General features: G+C 47.5%; 9 protein-coding genes across 9 annotated transcripts; 4 read left to right on the top strand and 5 right to left on the bottom strand.

Moving 5' to 3' along the window:
- Positions 1-66: 66 nt before the first annotated feature.
- CNBE4840 (hypothetical protein) lies at positions 67-1,579 on the bottom strand (the record flags this gene model as incomplete). The annotated part of the gene is made up of 3 exons (XM_770118.1): positions 67-1,007; positions 1,066-1,310; positions 1,365-1,579. The coding sequence occupies 3 exons, from the start codon at positions 1,577-1,579 to the stop codon at positions 67-69; spliced, it is 1,401 nt and encodes a 466-aa protein (XP_775211.1).
- A 430-nt stretch (positions 1,580-2,009) lies between these two features.
- On the top strand, positions 2,010-5,770 carry CNBE4830 (hypothetical protein; the record flags this gene model as incomplete). The annotated part of the gene is made up of 13 exons (XM_770117.1): positions 2,010-2,234; positions 2,295-2,366; positions 2,423-2,527; positions 2,583-2,870; positions 2,918-3,020; positions 3,072-3,139; positions 3,206-3,472; positions 3,529-3,942; positions 3,992-4,390; positions 4,449-4,571; positions 4,634-4,819; positions 4,888-5,615; positions 5,668-5,770. 13 exons carry the CDS (start codon positions 2,010-2,012, stop codon positions 5,768-5,770), a joined length of 3,081 nt encoding a protein of 1,026 aa, XP_775210.1.
- A 419-nt stretch (positions 5,771-6,189) lies between these two features.
- Positions 6,190-7,714, top strand: CNBE4820 (hypothetical protein; the record flags this gene model as incomplete). The annotated part of the gene is made up of 7 exons (XM_770116.1): positions 6,190-6,501; positions 6,559-6,654; positions 6,705-6,780; positions 6,833-7,032; positions 7,105-7,249; positions 7,305-7,591; positions 7,646-7,714. The coding sequence occupies 7 exons, from the start codon at positions 6,190-6,192 to the stop codon at positions 7,712-7,714; spliced, it is 1,185 nt and encodes a 394-aa protein (XP_775209.1).
- Positions 7,715-7,790: 76 nt separating this feature from the next.
- Positions 7,791-9,200, bottom strand: CNBE4810 (hypothetical protein; the record flags this gene model as incomplete). The annotated part of the gene is made up of 4 exons (XM_770115.1): positions 7,791-8,486; positions 8,535-8,782; positions 8,838-8,951; positions 9,002-9,200. 4 exons carry the CDS (start codon positions 9,198-9,200, stop codon positions 7,791-7,793), a joined length of 1,257 nt encoding a protein of 418 aa, XP_775208.1.
- Positions 9,201-9,830: 630 nt separating this feature from the next.
- Positions 9,831-11,246, bottom strand: CNBE4800 (hypothetical protein; the record flags this gene model as incomplete). Its single annotated transcript, XM_770114.1, has 5 exons — positions 9,831-10,684; positions 10,738-10,838; positions 10,896-10,949; positions 10,999-11,066; positions 11,118-11,246. The coding sequence occupies 5 exons, from the start codon at positions 11,244-11,246 to the stop codon at positions 9,831-9,833; spliced, it is 1,206 nt and encodes a 401-aa protein (XP_775207.1).
- A 464-nt stretch (positions 11,247-11,710) lies between these two features.
- Positions 11,711-13,153, bottom strand: CNBE4790 (hypothetical protein; the record flags this gene model as incomplete). Its single annotated transcript, XM_770113.1, has 5 exons — positions 11,711-12,564; positions 12,617-12,717; positions 12,780-12,833; positions 12,892-12,959; positions 13,037-13,153. 5 exons carry the CDS (start codon positions 13,151-13,153, stop codon positions 11,711-11,713), a joined length of 1,194 nt encoding a protein of 397 aa, XP_775206.1.
- Positions 13,154-13,599: 446 nt separating this feature from the next.
- On the bottom strand, positions 13,600-15,009 carry CNBE4780 (hypothetical protein; the record flags this gene model as incomplete). Its single annotated transcript, XM_770112.1, has 5 exons — positions 13,600-14,453; positions 14,509-14,609; positions 14,658-14,711; positions 14,760-14,827; positions 14,893-15,009. 5 exons carry the CDS (start codon positions 15,007-15,009, stop codon positions 13,600-13,602), a joined length of 1,194 nt encoding a protein of 397 aa, XP_775205.1.
- Positions 15,010-15,438: 429 nt separating this feature from the next.
- On the top strand, positions 15,439-16,450 carry CNBE4770 (hypothetical protein; the record flags this gene model as incomplete). The annotated part of the gene is made up of 2 exons (XM_770111.1): positions 15,439-16,078; positions 16,134-16,450. The coding sequence occupies 2 exons, from the start codon at positions 15,439-15,441 to the stop codon at positions 16,448-16,450; spliced, it is 957 nt and encodes a 318-aa protein (XP_775204.1).
- Positions 16,451-17,218: 768 nt separating this feature from the next.
- Positions 17,219-18,298, top strand: CNBE4760 (hypothetical protein; the record flags this gene model as incomplete). The annotated part of the gene is made up of 5 exons (XM_770110.1): positions 17,219-17,357; positions 17,427-17,527; positions 17,613-17,761; positions 17,811-17,989; positions 18,060-18,298. The coding sequence occupies 5 exons, from the start codon at positions 17,219-17,221 to the stop codon at positions 18,296-18,298; spliced, it is 807 nt and encodes a 268-aa protein (XP_775203.1).
- Between the last annotated feature and the right edge of the window lie 1,118 nt (positions 18,299-19,416).

Below are 19,416 nucleotides of genomic sequence, written 5' to 3'. Positions count from 1 at the left end.
AATGCCTGAACCTTTTTTGCACATACCGTTCTGACCATTGATTCTATGTAATGACGGCCGGGATACCTAGCCCTTCTCCCCTTCTTCAAGTCTTTTTTCTCTTCTTTTCCGCCATGCTGGGCCAAAGCGCATTTGTACTCCAACAAACGCCAACGACAATGCCATTAGACATGCCCATAGTGTAAATGTGAAACCAACACCCAAAGTATTGATCGACGGTTCTACCGAAGCTGTTGCACCGGCACCCATCAGACATCTGGCGAGGTTGAGAGCGGCTGTAGCAGATGCGCTTGATTTGGGGAATATGTCGACGATAAAGGTACTAATAACGGCTTGGATGGACATCGCTGCCCATGCTAGGACAAAAGATGCGACAATAGGGGACGCCATGTGTACCTTTTGATCCAACGTCCAGCCAAACCATAGGACTGCGGCGCACTGGAACGGAGACCAGAACCAGACAGTACGAAGCCGGGCTTGCTCGATGGGGAAGTCTGATGTAGGTCCGGAAAACTTTTTCTTGAAATGCTGGTAGTCATAGTCGAGGAACCGACCAATTGAAAGAGTACCGAGCATACAGCCAAAGCCGTTGGCGATAAAAGTAAGACCAATCTCAATTTCGTTCAGGTTGTAAATGCTCTTGAACAGAGAAGATTGGGCTGTAATCGCCATCTGCCATGTTGCGTAATGTAGAGAGAGAAAGGAAAGCGTTAAAAAAACGTCAGGTACAAAGAGAATGCGCAAAGGGGCTATCCAGTCCGGTCGTATGGGTGTTGCTGAAGTTATAGGGGGTAGGGTTTTGTCCCTCGAAGCTAGGAAATGCTCCAAAGGCGTTCGTGATCGAGCAGGAGGGTAGATAGCACCGTTGCCTACTATACGCCTCAAAGTTTCCGGCAGAAATAGTGCCAGAATTAGAAGGAATATCCCTGCGTAAATGACAAAAAACCAAAAGATGGCCCGCCAGCCTAATGTTTGAGCAAAAATACCGCCTAAAACAGGTCCAATAGCTGCTCATGGTTAGCATCAGTTCCAAGCAGCTATTGCGACTCAGACGCTTGTATTCACCTAATGGAAGTAGAAGACCTGTTTGAAAGAAGCCCATATAGCTTCCCCGCTCTTTCCTGTCTGCCACATCTCCAATGATGCCTGAGCCGATTGCAATGGTACTTGCGCTTCCGGTACTTTGCAAACACCGCAGGATGACAAGCTGGTAATAGTGCTTGACTAACGCAAGGCCAATGCAAGCAGAGAAGAATACCGTAAGTGTGGATATGAGGACCAGTCGTCTGCCATAAGCGTCAGAAATGGCACTAAGACCCGTTAGCATGTCCCTGCCGGTTCCGTTTGAATTGCAATCGTCTTACCCCCAAAATGTCGGAGTGATAGCTTGGAAGATCATATACGACGTCACCGTCAAATTAATGTTTTCAATAGAGGTGCCAAGGGAGGTAGCCATGACTGGAATAGCAGGGAAATATATATTAGATGCAAAGCCGCTGAAGGAGGCTGAGAGAGATGCAACGACGACGAGCGACAGCTTTTGCCATTTGGTGAAGGTAGTATAAGGCGGCTCCGCCATCTTGGGACAGGATCTTCTGGGAGAATTGAAGAAACCGCGGGGTAGCCGTAAGATCAATCGCTTGAGCCCTGATCGCTTTCGCTGGGGAAACGCATGCGTGACGATATCATGCTGTACTATGCAAGGGGTTATGTCGTCGTTCTCGCTATATTTTAGGTTTATCTCTCAAAGCCCCCGGAGACCCGATGTGATATGGCATTTTGAAGAGCGACGATTGTTGTTGTCATGTTTGATTGTTGTTGTTTGTTGCGTCGTTGTTGTTGTTGTTGTTAGTTTGATGAGTGTGATGATTGTTAATATTATTTATTTGTTATTTATTTATTGTTGCAACATAAACAACAACACGTACTCAATAATTCCTAAACGCGACTGCCTTCACTTGTTACTTCTCTACAATATTGCTCATACGGCTTATTATACACAATAATCAATGACAATGGCTCCACCTCCAGCAACGCCGAGTGCTTCCTCCAAACCGCGTCTCCCCCCCAAAAGCGCAGCAACAGCGCCTGCTACCGGCAGAGTCACTCGTCTTCGGGCTGCTAAAGAGGCCGTTGCAAGTCCTGCAGAAACCTCAAGACAACCAGGCTTCCTCACAAAAGGAAAAGAAGGGTTTAGAAAGGTATCAGGGAAGATTGGACAGAAAGAGAAGGTGGTAAGTTGCCGAAAACGAAAGAATTCAATTGCAATCTTGACGAATTTTGTCTGTTTATAGGCATCGACACCGAGAGCAAAGCTTGCCGCACAACCCATTTCTAAACCTGAAGCAAGTGCTGAGAGTCTAAAGGTACAGATAAATAGCGCTTTCAAAGCCCTGTAACAACTGCTGACAACGACAATCAGGCGTACTTGAGAATACGGCCGCCTCCGGTCCCAGATTTGGTTTCGACAGCCCGACCGTATCTCGAGATTCAGTCAGAGACTGATGTGTTGATGCGCGCTCCTGCAGTCAGTCCATTATAAGTCGAGTTGGTGGAAGATTAATAGACTGATATAATTCCAGGAGAATGCTCGGCACCACATTCCTAGACCACCCCATCTCTTCTCATTCGATCGAGTCTTTCCTCCCGATACGGCTCAATCTCCCTTTTTCACGACTACTACTCTTCCCCTTGTGGAGAAACTGTTACAAGGAGAGAATGGTCTTCTATTTGCTTATGGTGTAAGCAATAGCGGGAAGTCGTATACCATTCAAGGTGGGAATACAACATCGACGACAGAGAGAGGTGTGCTTCCTAGGGCCATTGATGTCGTTTTCAATTCAATCGAGGGTTCAGAAAGCAAAGCAAACGTGAGTGCATTATCTCATCAGTGACAGTTGCTAATATCTCTTCTCAGCTTCAACCTCAAGGCCTTGCAGATGTGGTCTTGTGCGACGAAGTTGATGGCTCCCTGAACATTGTTGACCCTCTGGCTGCAACGGAACCGAGGACAGACGAAGGTTAGAGAGACCCGTTGCGTTTTTTACGGCTGAGCTAACATTCTCCTCCAGCCGTGAAGGTCGATAAAAACTTCTCTTATGCTGTTTTTATATCGTACGCTGAGGTGTATAATGAGAAGGTTCGTGATTATCTTTTTCGCATAAACGTGTGTAAACCGGCAATACTCATATGTCCTTGGCCATAGATTTTCGATCTCCTCGAAGCTGTACTCCCAACATCCTCTCCGTCAGCTTCCATTTTTCCTCGCCCCAGAGCAACTTATGACAAGTTTCCTCGAACATCTCACATGCAAGGTATTCCATCCGTCCTCAATTCCTCCTTTAACATGGCTGCCATGGCGAATGGTGGTGGAGGTGTGCTCAAGAGGCAGGCCCTTAGCTTGAAGAATGATCCTGATGGAAATGGAAAATATATCGCTGGGCTGAAAGATGTCCGTGTGCGAACCAGAGAAGTGAGTCATTTCAACCTTCACCAGGCTCGAGCTAAATTCAAGCTCTTGCCGTGTAGGAAGCTCTTGCGGTCTTCCGATCTGGCCAGAACGCTCGGCAAGTATTCGGTACCCTCGCGAACCGAGAATCCAGCCGAAGTCATGGCATTTTCACCATCAAAGTCGTCCGTGTCCACAATGGCGCACCCGAGGACCCCGATTCCGCTCAAGTCTCCCGCCTCGCCATTGTTGATCTCGCTGGCTCTGAGAGGAATAGGAACACGCATACTACTGGTGACAGATTGAAGGAGGCGGGTAACATCAACAAGTCGCTCATGGTGTTGGGTCAATGCCTTGAAGTACTGCGGTCGAATCAGCAAAAGTTGTCAGCATCCTCTGCCGTGGGAGTCAAGAAAAGGATTGCGGTCGTACCGTTTAGACATTCAAAATTGACAGAGATCTTCCAAAACTTCTTTGTTGGTGATGGGCGAGCAGTAAGAGCGATCACCCTCCCTCCAGCATGTAATCTGACCGGAAACATAGGTGATCATCATCAACGTCAATCCATACGACACAGGCTTCGACGAGAACTCGCATGTCATGCGGTTTTCCGCTTCTGCCCGCGAAGTGCAGACCACCGCTTCCAATCGAGTCGGCCTCCCACTCCTCAAACGTCAAATTAGCACCCAGTTTAATGCTTTCAAACATGCTGTCAGCGCGCCTATGAAAATCAAGGTGACTGTTCCGGTCATCCCGAAAGATGATGGTGCGGCGAGCCAGGCGATGAAAAGTAAGATTTTTGCGGAAAGGGAGAGTCAAGGTTTTGTCATGGTTGAGGAAGAGTTGGAAGTCAAAGAGGAGGATGCGGAGGATGAAGATGAGGAGGACAAGGATCTGCTTGTGGAGTATCTGTTTGATCAGCTCAAGGAAATGAAAACCAGAGTGAGTATCTCTCGACGATTTCAACTAATGTATGAGGAATATTACTAATAGTGATTAGCTTTATGAATCCGAAATGCGGGCGGCTGCCATCGAAGTTGAAGTACGCGAGGAAGTTGCCCGAGAGATGCAAGAGGCAATGCAAAGAATGCACAAAGAATTTTCTCAGCGATTGAACGAACATGTAAGTTGATCTTTTCCTATATCTATCCAGCATAATCGTTAATCGGATGTGTTCATCTCCAGGTCGCAGCGAGCGAGCTCAAAGCTGACCGAAAGATCGACATTGTCATGCGTACTATGACGCCTGCTGTATCACGTATCGCTCGATATGAACTCTCTCCTGCCGAATCTTCATATGCGGATCGCGATGAGTCGCGAGATGACCTGAGCATAGAGAAGAGCTTTGAGTCCGCCATTGATGAGTCTTTGGTAAGTCGAATTTCGGAGGCTTTTAACTGGAAGATGGTACCGGTCAAATGCTTATTCTATTCTTATAGCTTGTTTCTGGCGACGATTCCATGGTTTCCTCCCACTCCGATCCTTTCCTTGCCAAACCTGCATCCACTATCCCTAAGCTCACAATTTCTCGTGACTCCACAAGTCACCGTACACTAGCTGATCGGGAGAGTGATAGAGAAATGATAAAAGAGGAGGTTAAGAAACATGACGAAGAGTATGAAGATGAGCTTACCAGGAGCGAGGATGAGAGATCTATGGTGCATGAAAATGAAGAGAAGGAGGGTATTGAAGAAGAAGAAGAAAAGGAAAATGATGAGGAGGAAGAAGAAAGTGAGGAGGAAGAGGAGAAAGAGGAAGAGGAGGAAGAGGAGGAAGAGGAGGAAGAGGAGGAAGAGGAAGAGGAAGGACCCGATTCGGATGGCTCGGCATTTACCATCTCTGACGAAGAAGTTTCAGAAGATGATGAGAGCGAGCCTTCCCCACCTCGTCGTCTATCTAGTGTCAAGCGCAAGGATAGCAACCCCATCAAGCGTATTCCTGCCAAGGTTCCTTCCAGGCTGCAGGCATCTAGCCCACTAACTCCCGGAGCTGTCAAGGGAAACAAGATGACCCACGACGCGACCTCAAAGGCAACTTCTAAGACAGAGAAGTCTCGGGAGCCTGTGTTCGAGACTCCAGGTCCTCTGAGCGTGAGAGTGGGACAACTTCAGCTTGGCGATGATGATGACGATGAGTTGCCGATAAAGACAACGGTGAAGAAGAAGAGGTGAGTTCTGCACTCAAATCCGTGACTAATATCCATGCTGATACTCTGACAGGACGCTTGGGAAAAAGAAGGTCGTGACTGAGGATGATATGGAGAGGAATGATATGAATATCTCTGGAGCAGAAGTCAAGAGACTGATTCGCGGGGCCAAGTAATAAGAGGACGAGAGGACGGATGAAGTCGATGACAAACTCTCTGTGTAACGATTGTATATATACCCTAATGTATTTTGTTACGACGTAGGCCGTATACGCACCGTCTGGGGAAAACTGACCGGTTTCCCACCGCTCCCACATGCATAAAACATGAACTGACGAACACAAGGCCAGTTCTTCCTTCTACGTAGTACGTACTTTCTGGTTTGTTGTTGTGTTCTCAGCACCAGTTGGTCGCGCGGACGCAAATATCGGACCGATCTTTATCTATCATCCCGGACACCGGCCCGGAGATATATGCTTCGTCCCATCATCCCATGTCCCTTCTTCTCTATCCACCTCCATGCATCCTCTGAACTCCCTCTCCTTGCCAAGCGCGCTCTATTTAGTCACAAAACAGCCGCAATAACCTCGCCTTCATGACTCCTCCCAGATCGCTACTACGATATATCACCAGTATGTCTTCTAAACAACCCTTCGTCGCTCGGTGGGGTATTCTTGGATGTGGTTGGATTTCATCCGAATTTACCAAAGATATCGGCCGTCCCATGGCCTCAAGAAACGTCACAGACGTCTCTCATGCCATTGCTGCTGTTGGGTCCCGTTCGCTTTCCAAAGCAGAGGATTTCATCAGCAAATACTGTCCCAATGGAGCTGCGGGTCAACAAGATGGACTTGTGGACTTCAAGCCCAAAGCATACGGTTCATACAAAGGCGTTGTGGAGGATCCTGTGAGTGTGTTCAATAAGAGGTGTTGACTCCTCCGACTGACTGAGTGGATGACATAGAATGTCAACATTGTGTATGTGGGTAGTATGAACATTGCTCATTATGAGGATGCCAAGCTCGCTTTGGAAGCTGGCAAAAACTGCCTTCTGGAGAAAGTAGGCTCGATCCAGAGTTATGGTCTTCTTTAAGTAACTTCTCATGGTAGCCAGCAACCCTCAATGCCGCAGAGTGGAAGCACCTTGTCTCAATTGCCAAAAAGAACGATGTTTTCCTTATGGAAGGTAAGTTTGAAAACCACAGAGTCAGAAACAAACCACCGACTTGCTGCTTCAGCCGTTTGGACCCGATTCAACCCCGTTATGTTAGCCATTCAGAAAGCTATCCATGAAGACAACCTTATCGGTGAGATCAGATGCATGTACTCGGACCTCGCCATGGACGCCTACAAGAAACGACCTAATACAAACCGACTGTTCGCTGCTGAGCTTGGCGGTGGTAGCCTCCTTGATCTTGGACCTTACCCTCTCGTGTGGGTAAGTTCTCAGTCCATACTTCGCCCGTTGTGGCGAAAGGTTGGCTGACATATCGTGCGGAACCATATGTAGACAATGATGATCCTCTACCGCCATCCTATGAATCAGCTCACACCTCCTGACAAGGTTGGCAGTACGATGCTACAACACCACACTGGTGTCGACCTTGCAACCAGCATCACCTTGACCTTCCCTAAGTTGAACGCCGTGTCATTCTGTAAGCTGACATTATATCAAGGCTTCATCGGCGTACGAATTGACAATCTTTGTAGGCACGACAAATCTTCTCTCCAATGTTCAAAAATATCAAAATACCCGTATCGTTGGCTCCAAGGGAGAGATCCTCGTTCATGGCCTCACTTCTCGCCCTCAAAAGTATACTATCCGTAGACTTCTTAACCCCGAGATTGAGGACGGGGACTACGAGGATGAGACAATCGATATGACTTTCGATGGGTTTGGGCTGTATTGGGAAGCCGATGCTGTGGCCAGGTGTCTGAGAGACGGGTTGAAGGAGTGTCCGAGCATGCCGCATGCGGAGACGACGATGACTATGGAGGTGAGGATACTACCACAGTGCAGTTTTTAAGCCTTTAGCTGACAGGAAGTTCAGATTTTCGACAAGGTCAGGAAAGAGGGTGGTTATGAGTTCCTTCCTGGGTTGGAGAAAGTCAAGGCGTAAAGGACTTTGGTAGGAGTCAAGACTTGTGGGAGTCATGTCACTGTATGAATGTATAATAAATCAACAGCAATATAGATTAATCTTTTAATTCCCACTTTGGTTCTTCTTTGTAATACATCTCCTTATGCAGTCCATACCATCCAATCTTGTTTCCCCACGCATCCGTATCTCGCTCTTGGAATCCAGCAGGACTTGAATCCGGTATCTCCCCTTCCGCCAAATCACTTAATTTGAGTTTCTTGACCCAAACAGGTATCCATGTGCCCCTCAAATCATCCCATGATGCCTCTCCTGCGTATTGGCCGGAGCTATCCGCTTGCGCAAGAGTTTCTTGTCTCAAAACAAGGTCCAATGCCGAGCGGGTCAGGAACTGACCTCGGTACTCCCAAATCTCCTCGGAACTGTCCGATCCTGCCACTGACACTGCCGAAGAGGACGGAGACCGTGTGGGCTTGGCAGTGGTGTCGGTCGGTGTGGCGTCGAAAGATGACAATCCGGATAAAGGTGTTACAGGTGTACTGACTCCGGTACCAAAATGGGTCTGAAGCTCCTTCATATCTATGGATTTGAATTCGGAAGCATTAGGAGACGAAGGAAATGAAGATGAGGGGGATAAGACAGCGGGCGATAATATAGACGTGTCGGCTGCGTATCCAGGCATGGGTGGAGGGGTTGGTGTACTGGCCCCCGTTGTAGCTGAACTCCCTACCACACTATTTACAATAATAGTCTCAGGAGTGATCTCTTTGCTTGATTCCATTCTCAATTCTAACTGTGATGGTCTCAGTTTACCTTTTCAGTCACGTCCCACCATATTTACCTGTCTTAACAAGGCGCCCAAGTCCCTATAGGCATTTTCAGCCGTTTGATCATCCAAGAAATCGACAGACAACGCAGCACTTATAGCAAGAATGGATTCGACAGCACCTCGAAAAGTTGTAAGATTGCTCTTTTGGTCAATAGCCTTGTCCAGCATATGCTGAATAGATGCAGCGTAGGAGAGGTCGACAATTTTGGCGTACCATACTATGTTAGAGATCAGGCAGACATCAATCAAGTAGTCTGGGCCTGAGTAATGTGATTAACGTCAGTGGTAGTCCAGTGATGGTTTATAAGGATTCACCCTCTTGTAAGACTTGTACAAGCGTCACCAGCGTATCCCTTGCCACAGTATCCGGTAGATCGGCCAGATTGTTGATCTCTCCATCAACTTTAGCATAGATCTGTTGAAGAGTGACTGTCCGACTATTAATTACCGTTTTTGCCCAGAGATAGGAAAAGGCATACGAAGAGATGGGAAAGGCCTAGACTCGATGTACGGCTTCATTTCATTAATCTCATACCTTTGAGTCTCTAGTAGATTCATCATCTGTCCAAGTAAACGGGAGTTGGGGGCCATTCCGAAAGCTGTTTGCAACAACTTCTCCAGATCGTCTAACAATTTGACCTTTGCATTAATGTTGAGAGAAAAGCCCCCGGAGGCCATACTCACTGACAGCTTCGTCATTCGCCTGAAGGACTGCTTCAACAAGACCAACTCTCTCATTAATGGACAATGAGCTTGTAGTGATAGTATCTCCAGTCCTATAATTTCTGCCCTCATGAAGGTAAGGCGTAATCATGCCCTCTTCCCCTGACTGTCCACGATCTTCCAGAACCCGAAGTAGTCGCGGAATAGTGCTCTCCGTCTCTTCGTTATTGTCAATCATGAGCTGCCCTTGTAAAGCATCAGGGAGGGTTCCAAGATCCTCCGGTTGCGGATTGTATTCTGAGTAATAACGGGTAGTAAATGGCGACTCTCTTGACCTTTTCCGGGGCCGGGTCGATCGGTTCGAAGATGGTGATGGCTTGAAAATGGATTTGAGAAAGCTTCGCATGGTTGCGCTTCTTTTCCAGCTTGATCTTCGTACCTAAGGAGATGGGCAGCGTCTTTGGAGCCAAAGTCAACTATAAAGAGATTTTTGGGTTAGCAACACGTGAATAATAGCCAGTAAGTAGATTTTCTCAAAGGAGCGAGCACGAGACAGTTGAAAGGATGTTGTGTAGTGTCATAAAGGAAAATCTAATTTTCTTCGCACATCGCCATCTAGCGGACAAACTGGTAGGTGAAACAAACCTATTGCCAGCCCCACATTTGAGTGTCTAATAAACCACCGTTGTCCTCCTCCTTTCCATACCATGCCACACCCAGCATATGCCCATCAAGCTCTGGTCTCCTTCCGATAGCCACTTCCCTTCCAGGTTGAGCTCTCCAGGCCTCTACCAATTCCTTCTCCTCCGTCAAGCCCCAAACACATCCCTCTGTATGACCCGCCTGGGTGGCAATGTCATCAAACGCTGAAAGAGCAACAGGCAGTTGAGCCGGGGAGAGGTTGGAGACGAATCGGATCAAGAAACGAGGTGCGATGAGGCTGCAGTGAAGGGTGAAAAGAATGATCGCATCGTCAGAGGGGTTGCCAGATGCTGATTTGATGCGTAAACCGGCAGGCAAAGATATGTCTGTCGGTGTTGACCAAGAACCCTTGATGGTAAGATATCCCAAGCTGCCTGGAGTTGCCGGATCGGCAAGGAAAAGAGATCGTTCAGAAGTGTTAGCTTCTCTCAACCTCTTTTGCTGACGGACGTGCAGCTCCTCCGCGACGGCTTTCAGATCGTCTATATAAAGCCATTCCAGAGGCTCTTCAATAGACACAGTTGAAGGATGAATCTTCCAGACCAGTTCGGTGATGGAGGGCTCCTCAACGACCCATCCCGGACGATTCTCGCCGATAGAGCATCGAGAGTAAAAGGTAGAGCCAATGTCTGACCAAAGATAGGATCCTATAGCCTTTGGGACTCGAGAGGCAACTTCGGGAGAGAGGGGGAGGGTTGGTTGGTCCCTTCCCCATGATTCTGGCACAGGTGGAAGTTTGGCTTCAGGGCCGAGGTAGCGATGAAGAAGACTGAGAAGACGGTTGGCATAGCCGTTACCTGTGACAGTGCATCAGCACTAAGGCACATTTCATTTGAGCTCAAGATCTTACGAAGATGTTGCTTGGGAGTGACGACATAAGTCACATCGTACACATAACCCTCTTCGATGTCATCTGCTCCTCGGTGCTTTACCCAGGCGTTTCGTCGGAAGCTATCCTCCACCAGTCAACAAAAGCTCGTACACAGTACAGTAATGTAATGGACATACGTCTTGCATCCAGCGTAAATGTCGCCTTCGGGATCATCTAAGCGAACTAACACCCTAAATTCGGTCATTAATTGAATTAGTGCTGTGTCTCAATTGCACTTACCAGCAGACGAGCGCCTCTTTACCCCATTCAGCCTCGTTGATCTCCATTTGGAAGATTTCCCAGAATTGCTAGATGGAATCAGCATGTCGTCCTTGTGGAAAAATCTCTTTTCAACCCACTTGCCATGTCTTGCCCTTGTTCCAGATGGCCCAAGCAGCTCGGGCATGTTGCTCAGCTTGACTAAAGTTCGCAGCTCGGATAGTGAATTGCTGCAGTTTTTGCGTTCGAGAGTCGGTCGTAAGTGTCATTATATTTTTATGTATATCTATTATCTATTTTTATTGTCAACTTTCCGGTGCAGGGGAGATGTATATGTACTATACACTATAGAGATCAGTAATGCATCACATACTGTACGCACGTTGACAAATATAAATAAGTACTCGTGCGTCAGTCGTGGTGCTGGTGCGAACTTTTTCCACTGATCCGCGAGTTTAGCCACGCTGCGAAAAGCAAGCAAGCTCCGTCCGCGAGGAAAAAGTTGAGCCCTCGGGTAAATATTCTAGAGACGCGGGGTCCTGGCAAGCAGTTAAGCGAGACTGGTGGCCATCCACGGCATGCAGTTGGCGAATGACCCGTCGGCGAGGCATGCATGATGGATGATCTGTGATACGAGAAACATCGCATGCATACAATATGCCCTGCCAAACAAGTACGTAATGTGGGGCATAAGGAATGTAGAGTCTACGTATGACAATGGCGTCTTATGCGTCTATCCCCAGCTCCAGATCTGCGATTCCATTATCGTCCCCTTCTCCTCTTCAGCTCCATACCATGCAACAGCAAGTAAATGACCATGTTGCTCTGGTCTTCTTCCAACTTTAACTTCTCTCCCGGGTTCCTCATTCCAAGCCTTTACAAGTCCAACCTCTCCATTAACACCCCACACCCAACCTTCTTCGTGCCCAGCATCCGCTGCAAGCTTATCGCACGCTCGAAGGACCAGAGGCAGCTGGGCTGGCGTCAGATTAGATATGAAAGTGATCAAAAATCGTTCTCCGAATGGAATACAGGTAACGGTAATGAGGACGATAGCATCTTCGGAGGCGTTCCCTGATGAGGACTTGATACGAAGACCCACAGGGAGGCGTTGAGATGTGGGGCTTAGTCTAACGCCTTTGGCAGGGACGTAGGATAATGTACCGGGCGTTGCTGGGTCTTGGATAAAGAGGGCTCTCTCGGTAGTATCTGCCTGTCTTAGCTTCTCCTTCAAGCGGTCGGACAGCTCCTCGCCGATAGCGTCCAAGTCTTCAAGGTAAAGCCATTCGAAACCCTCTTCGGCGTCATCTTTAGGAGGGAGGATCTTCCATACCAGTTCACCATTCTGCGAGTCATCTACTATCCAGCCAGGTCTATCTGGGCTGATGGCGCAACGAGCGTAATAGGTCGAGCCAATATCTGACCAGAGGATAGATCCAAAAGCCTTGGGAGTACGAGCGATGATATCAGGAGAGGCCGATATGGATAGTTGATCTTTGTCCCAAGCCTCTGGGATGGGTGGAATAGTTGATGAAGGGGCAAGATGGCGATGAAGTACGCTTAAAAGTCGATTAGCGTAGCCGTTTCCTATTACGTGGTGAATTAATACCCGATACACCGTTCGCTAGGCTGAACGTACGGAGATGCTGTTTAGGAGTTACGACGAATGTAACGTCGTATACAAAGCCCGGTTCGATATCGTTTGCTCCACGGTGCTTGACCCAACCCTTCCTTCGATACCTAAAACCGGAATGCCAAGTGAGTTTAAACCCTCCAGGTTTCCAGTATCCCGCATTTCTTACGTCTTGCAACCTGCATAAATTTCACCTTCTGGATCATCTGTTCGTATGAGTACCCTAACCAACCGTCAAATATGATAACACTAAGAATAATTAACAAACAACAGCTACTTACCAAGTCACAAGCGCATCTTTACCCCATTGAGCATCATTCAGCTCCCACTGAAAGATTCCCCAGAATTCCTAGATGAATCCCCAGGTAGGCCATCAGACGATTCTCTTGATGGCTGATCACGGGCGAAGAGAAAACTCAAACTCACCTCCCAGCTCTTCCCTTTGGCCCAAACAGCATAAGATGCGCGAGCATGTTGCTCGATCTGGCTCGTATTGGCTGCGCGCGTTGTAAACTGCCGGAGACGGGTTTGCGCATCGGACATGGCTTGTGTCTACACTATATCGAATCTATCTTTCGTACTCTTCCTTTTTAATAATCAGCTTTGGAATTTAGATAAGCATATGGAAAACAAGTATAACAAGTATAGCATGTCTAAGTATATCATGAAATTGTGCTGACACCTACCGTGACGTTGCATGTAGCATGAGCTGAGGCATGACGGACTGAGCACTATATGGATTACTCGTACTGCAGAAATTGATGACGTTAATGATGCCGGTATTGTGTCACGTTGACCTAATAGACCAAAAACGAGCGCTGCAATGTTTTTTGGCGTTTACCAGCGCATGGCTCCACCGGTTTTTACCTACTACTATAACTGACGGCCCACATGTCTGCAATCTGCAACAGTTCAAAAGATACGAAAAACCAATCAACGCTTTTACCCATAAACATGCACTCGTATTACATATAATAGAATCAATTGCTCTAACACCAGCTCCACATCTGCCCGTCTCCCAGCATACCCCTGTCTTCTTCCGGACCATACCAAGCGACACCCAATAGATGCCCATCAACCTCCTCCCTTCTCCCCACCCTAACCTCTCTCTCCGAAAGCGCCTTCCAAGCTTTCACCAGCTCACTCTCCGCCTCAAGGCCCCAAGCACATCCTTCTTCGTGTCCGACTTTGGCGGCGAGAATGTCGAATGCTTTCAGGACAGATGGGAGTTGCAAAGGGGCAAGATTGGATATTAAGGTTATGAGAAAGCGTTTCCTGATGGAACGATTGGATACGGTGAATAGGACGATAGCATCTTCTGTAGAGTTACCGGATGATGCCTTGATGCGAAGTCCCACAGGAAGAGACTTGAATTCGGGGTTCAACCATGTGCTTTTCACCGGAAGGAAGAAGAGGGTCCCAGGGTTTGCAGGGTCTTGCAAGAAGATGGACCTCTCCGTAGTATCTGATTTCCTAAGCTCGTTCTGAGCACGCACAGACAATTCCTGGCCAACTGAAACAAGTCCTTCTTGATAAATCCAGGTATACACTTCTTCTACAGGATCGGCGCTGGGCAAGATCTTCCACACAAGCTCTCCGTTCAAGGCATCGTCTACGATCCATCCCTGTCGACCTTGACCACTCAGACAGCGCGAATAAAAGGTCGATCCGACGTCTGACCAGAGTATGGATCCTAAGGCTTTCGGTATTTTAGGTGCGATATCAGGGGGAAGTTGAATATAGGGCTGGTCTTTGCCCCATGATTCTGGTACAGGAGGGAGTGTGTTCTCAGGACCGAGATATCGATGCAGAAGGCTCAAGAGGCGAGTCGCGTAACCGTTGCCTACAGCCCACATAATGTCAGTCCATGTTAGATAAACCATTCTTGGTGTACTCGCGAAGATGTTGCTTTGGAGTCACTACCGAGGCAATACCATACACATATCCATCTTCGATATCATCGGCTCCTCGATGTTTGACAAACGCCTTTCGTCGATACCTGTGCAGCACATCAGCGAGACTAACAGATAAACTCATGAGCTCTCACGTTTTACATGCAGCATAGACCTCACCTTCTGGGTCATCCCTGTGCACAAGAACCCTGGTATCTCGAGTCAGCTTGGTAACCACTAGTTCAATGTTGACTTACCAAGTTTGGAATGCATCTTTACCCCATGGTGCTTCCCTTCGCTCCGTCTTATATACCTCCCAATACTCCTACTTGAGAAGTCAGACACTTTATACAGTGACAGGCTCAACATGTAGGGTAACCCACTACTGACCTCGAAGCTTTGAGCTCTAGGCCAGATCACATAAGAAGCCTTAGCGTGCAGTTCGATTTGGCTTTGATTGGCTGCCTTGATGGTAAACTCTTGAAGCTTGTCAGACAGAAGCGCCATCTTGGAAGGAGTTGAACGACAATACTGTGGGCCAAAGAAACACAAGATATGGCAAACGAAGGAGACAGTCGTGTATCGTTGTCGAATTCGCTGTTCGTTGTTGATCTCTCATCTCCGGTCTCCGGTCCCCACTCTCGACTTGTTTCGGCTAAGTTCGGTTCTCGGATACTTATCTGGTTCCGTCTGCAGTTAACAGAAGTGGGCGCATTCCACATCACGAATATCAACCACCACCACGCACCACCACCACCATATGCCATATATTATATAGATCATCACTCCTCCATTTATATTGTCACCGGCAAACCCTGTCATATGATCTTCCGCTGTGAAGTTATTACAAAACCCTTACTGTCTTCCTTCCTGTTGGCTTATTGATAGGCCTAGAATTCAACTACCTATACTCAAGACTCAAAGGGGCGGATCCTTATGGCTTCACTAAATCCATGCGCTAAGGAGCTACACCTGCTTTATGTCCTTACCGACTCGAACCTCCCTACTGGCGGTTTCGTATCCTCCTCTGGCCTCGAATCATTCGCCAAACACGGATTTCTTTCTTCACAGTACTCTTACACATCCAAAGAATTTAAAGATGGTGGTGTCCCGGGAAAGAAGAGTATGACAGGAGGTTTGGTTGATTTTGCGAGGGCCGAAGTGAGTAACTATGCTAGTACAACCGGAGGGTTTGTCAAGGATGGATGGACTTGTGTAGATGATTCCCGTAAAGCTTCCAAAGCTGGGACTGGCATAATAGAAGATGAGGTGCAGAGAGTGCTCCAAAAGATACAGGCGCTAGACAAGTATCACGAGTGCACGCTCCTGTCTCACGTTGGTCGGCGGTCATCGAAAGCTCAAGGTGTAGCTATGCTCACCCTTTTCTCCCGTGGGCTGAGCCGTCCGGTAGGGATTGATGAGTACTTGAATGACGATGGAGGAGGCCCCGGATCGACCGATGAAATGGGCGTCAAGATCATAGAAGGTTATAAGAAAATGGTAATCTTGGAGAAGGTTCCGGGGCACTTGGCTGTTTGCTGGGGTGTTATTACAGCTGCCTTGGGACTACCCGTTGGTAAGTTGTCATACCCCATGAAATAGTTCTTTTTATTGATTATTCGTCGTCGCAGATCGAGCTTTGCACCTACATCTTTTCCTTCACGCACGCTCCCTCCTCTCCTCGGCCGTCCGTCTGAACATCATCGGTCCATACGCTTCCTCCCAGCTTCTCCTTCACCCTTACCGGGACATCATCAATCAAGAAGTTGAGAAACTGAGCAACTGCACCACCGGTATTATTGAGGACAAGGCCGAGAAAAGTGGGGAGGAAGAAGATCTCTGGGCATGGACGGAGGATGCTGAGAAGGGACCGGCAACTACGTGGCCACTTGGAGAAGTTTTGATGGGGAGACACGATATTCAGCATTCGAGGATCTTCAACTCATGATTTCTGTGCTGGAATAGAAATCGTTGAGAAGGTTAGCCGCATGGCTTAGCTCTGCTTGGAGTATGCCCGAACTTGTTGATAGCAGTTGTAATGCGTGTCACAGAATTGCAATACCGATCAATGGCCAAAGGTGAGAATGTCCTAGGCGACTCATTTTCTGTTACTGATAAACTGATATAGAAACAAAATAACCTGCGTTGACTAGAATAGATAAGTCAGACAGGAGGTGAGAGTCGCCATTGGTTGCTTATTAGCTGTGATACGTAGATTAGGATTTCATAGAAGGCCTAGATGCAGTCACTTCTACCGGCATACCGGCATAAATGGGCCTGAATTGAGAAAAGAAGGTCAAACTACGTTGAAGTGACGGACATTCAAAGTGTCCATGGTCAGATGTCAGTGCGCTGCTGTTAGACGCTTTCAAGAGACCAGTTGAGCGAAGAGGGATACATTCGTTGTTTGTATTACTGTACTCAGTGGCAGGCTTGCGGATCTACTAAATTTGGCTTTCGGAGAAGATGGACCTCTCAAGGCTATACATATTTTGCCTTGATTTTGCCTTATAAAAAAAAGTGTGCAGCGCGGTAAAGTGGAGGTTGTCGGACTATCTCCGAATTGTTGACGCCATAGCGTATAAACGAAGCATTCGTCCCATCGACCACCGATTCGTGGAGCCAATATGACTTTTTCAGTCTTTTCCGCCTTTTTATTCGATTAGCTCTCTTCTAGACTTTATCTGATCAGGCGCATCCCCATTGACTGACCATTATGCCAGCGGCGGATCAACTGGCCATCGACTGTCAAAGTCTCACCTATTCATGGAAAGAAGGAGACGATCCAGTCCTCGAAAATGTGAACCTCGAGCTTCGAAAGGGGGATAGGTGTCTGCTATTGGGTGCTAACGGAGGTTCGTCCCGCATTTTTACAGAATGATCAGCTGAAAATAAGCTAAGCTAATGACTGCTCTGGGATTTAGCGGGAAAATCGACACTTTTAAGGATTTTAGCAGGCAAGAGATTGACCAAGACGAGGACTTGTCGGATCTTGGGGCAGGACGTATTCATGAGCCCTCCAGGTGTGCGTCCCTTCTCACCTCCTTGTGGCTCAAAGATGGGTCCATTTCAAACAAGCATATAGTCTGACGCAGTACGGACGATTGTAGGGTGTTGTCTATCTCGGAACAGAATGGTCCTCCAACCCCGTTGTTCGCTCGGACATTGTTGTTTCTCATTTCTTAGACTCTGTGGGGGGTTACAGGCACAAGGAGAGGAGAGATAGGCTTTTGAGGATCCTCGATGTCGATCTTGACTGGTAAATGGGCTATGCGTGTCTCAACCGTCTTTCACTAACCAATATGCAGGCATATGCACCAAATCTCTGATGGAGAGCGTCGTCGGGTCCAGCTTTGTATGGGACTTATGGGAGAATGGGATGTCTTGCTTCTGGATGAAGTCACTGTTGATCTGGATGTGCTCGTTCGTGCAGACTTGATTGATTTTCTGATTTCTGAATCCGAAACAAGAGGGGCTACTATTGTCTGTGCGTGTTTACATTCTACTTTCCTCCTTCTCTCGACGTCGATGGTACTGACGAAGGATTATTTTAACAGATGCCACCCACATCTTTGATGGCCTCAAAAAATTCCCTACAAAAATTTGTCACATCCAGCTAGGCTCAACTCCTCGTGGCCTCATCGCTTGGCCTCCTGCCGACAAAGGGTTGCAAGAGGAAACGCTTTTCGAGTTGGCATTAGGCTGGTTGAGGGAGGATAGAGATCTGAGAAGGCAGAAAGAAAATGAGAAGGGAAGGACGAGAGGGCCCAAGACGGATGTAAGTGTTACTCGCTAAGGGGTCGTCGCTTTGAGCTGATAAGGAAGTTGTAGACGAGAGATGCCAAGACTTTCTTCGAGAAGTATGACTACTCCCACTAGAGTACCGTATAGTAATACACCATTGTTGCCCCGTGGGTTTGCCTCCTTTAGGACTTTTTATAGTGTTACCCATTGGAATATAGGTGGATCTGTTATAAGAGTGAGGGTCGTCTAGATCGGGAAAGAGGGCCTCTGCGTGAAGAAACGGCCACAAGGGATGTCGGTAGACTTGTGGGCTGGATATATGAGATGAGTGATCTAGAACGAGGAATGGCTATACGAGACGTACAATGTTTACAATGATTACAAGGTTTATGACATGTCTTGCTTTTGTTGGGGATCTCCGTTCTCAACATTTCCATGCTTCCATCATATACTACGCTGCCTAGACATTACACTTTTTTAAAGCATCATTATTCCATCACTTCTCTTTTCGATAACAACCTTCATCGACAACCTCCGGCATCAAATCTCTCTTCTGGAGCGTCCTGATGCTGCGCCAGACTCACCCGTGGAAATCTATGAAATAGTAAATGTTCCTAAAGGTACTAGAGTACCATTCGTTGTGCATTAACTGATTCATTATTTTTGCATCAAAATCATCATATATAATCTTGATGCATCATCATCCTTCCATCCACGCGAGACATTGGATTGCACAAGCTCCACACAGATACCGCACTACTATTCTTCTTATCCCATTCTTAAGCTTGGTCGTCTCGTCTTCTGTAGTTATATCGATCGAACTAGTATTTGTAGCAGTAGTAGCAGTATCTTCTTGGAATTGCTTGTTATTAGCAACCACAAATAAATACCTCTGTCCTCACCACCCATCAGGAATGGCGACGACGGACATCCTCCCTCTTCTGAGCTTTATATCTCAGGTCGTAGCTTCCTTGAGACCATTGTTATTGCAGTTATTAAAACGAGAAAGGGGAAAGCATTGAACTGGGACATCTGGCGTGTAGAAACGAAGGCCAAAGGAAGCCAGCAAAGGATACTGTACGTAGCACGTGCCTCAAATTCCAACAAGGCCCGGATATGTTATGTACGTCGTGAAGTATTATTGAGTTCCTAGTTCCTGGTGCCTGTCCC

The sequence above is a fragment of the Cryptococcus neoformans genome, chromosome 5, assembly GCF_000149385.1.
Source record: "Cryptococcus neoformans var. neoformans B-3501A chromosome 5, whole genome shotgun sequence".
Taxonomy (NCBI): Eukaryota; Fungi; Basidiomycota; class Tremellomycetes; order Tremellales; family Cryptococcaceae; genus Cryptococcus; species Cryptococcus deneoformans.
The sequence above is the reverse complement of the archived record's forward strand: the minus strand, read 5'-3'. Positions and strand labels throughout refer to the sequence as shown.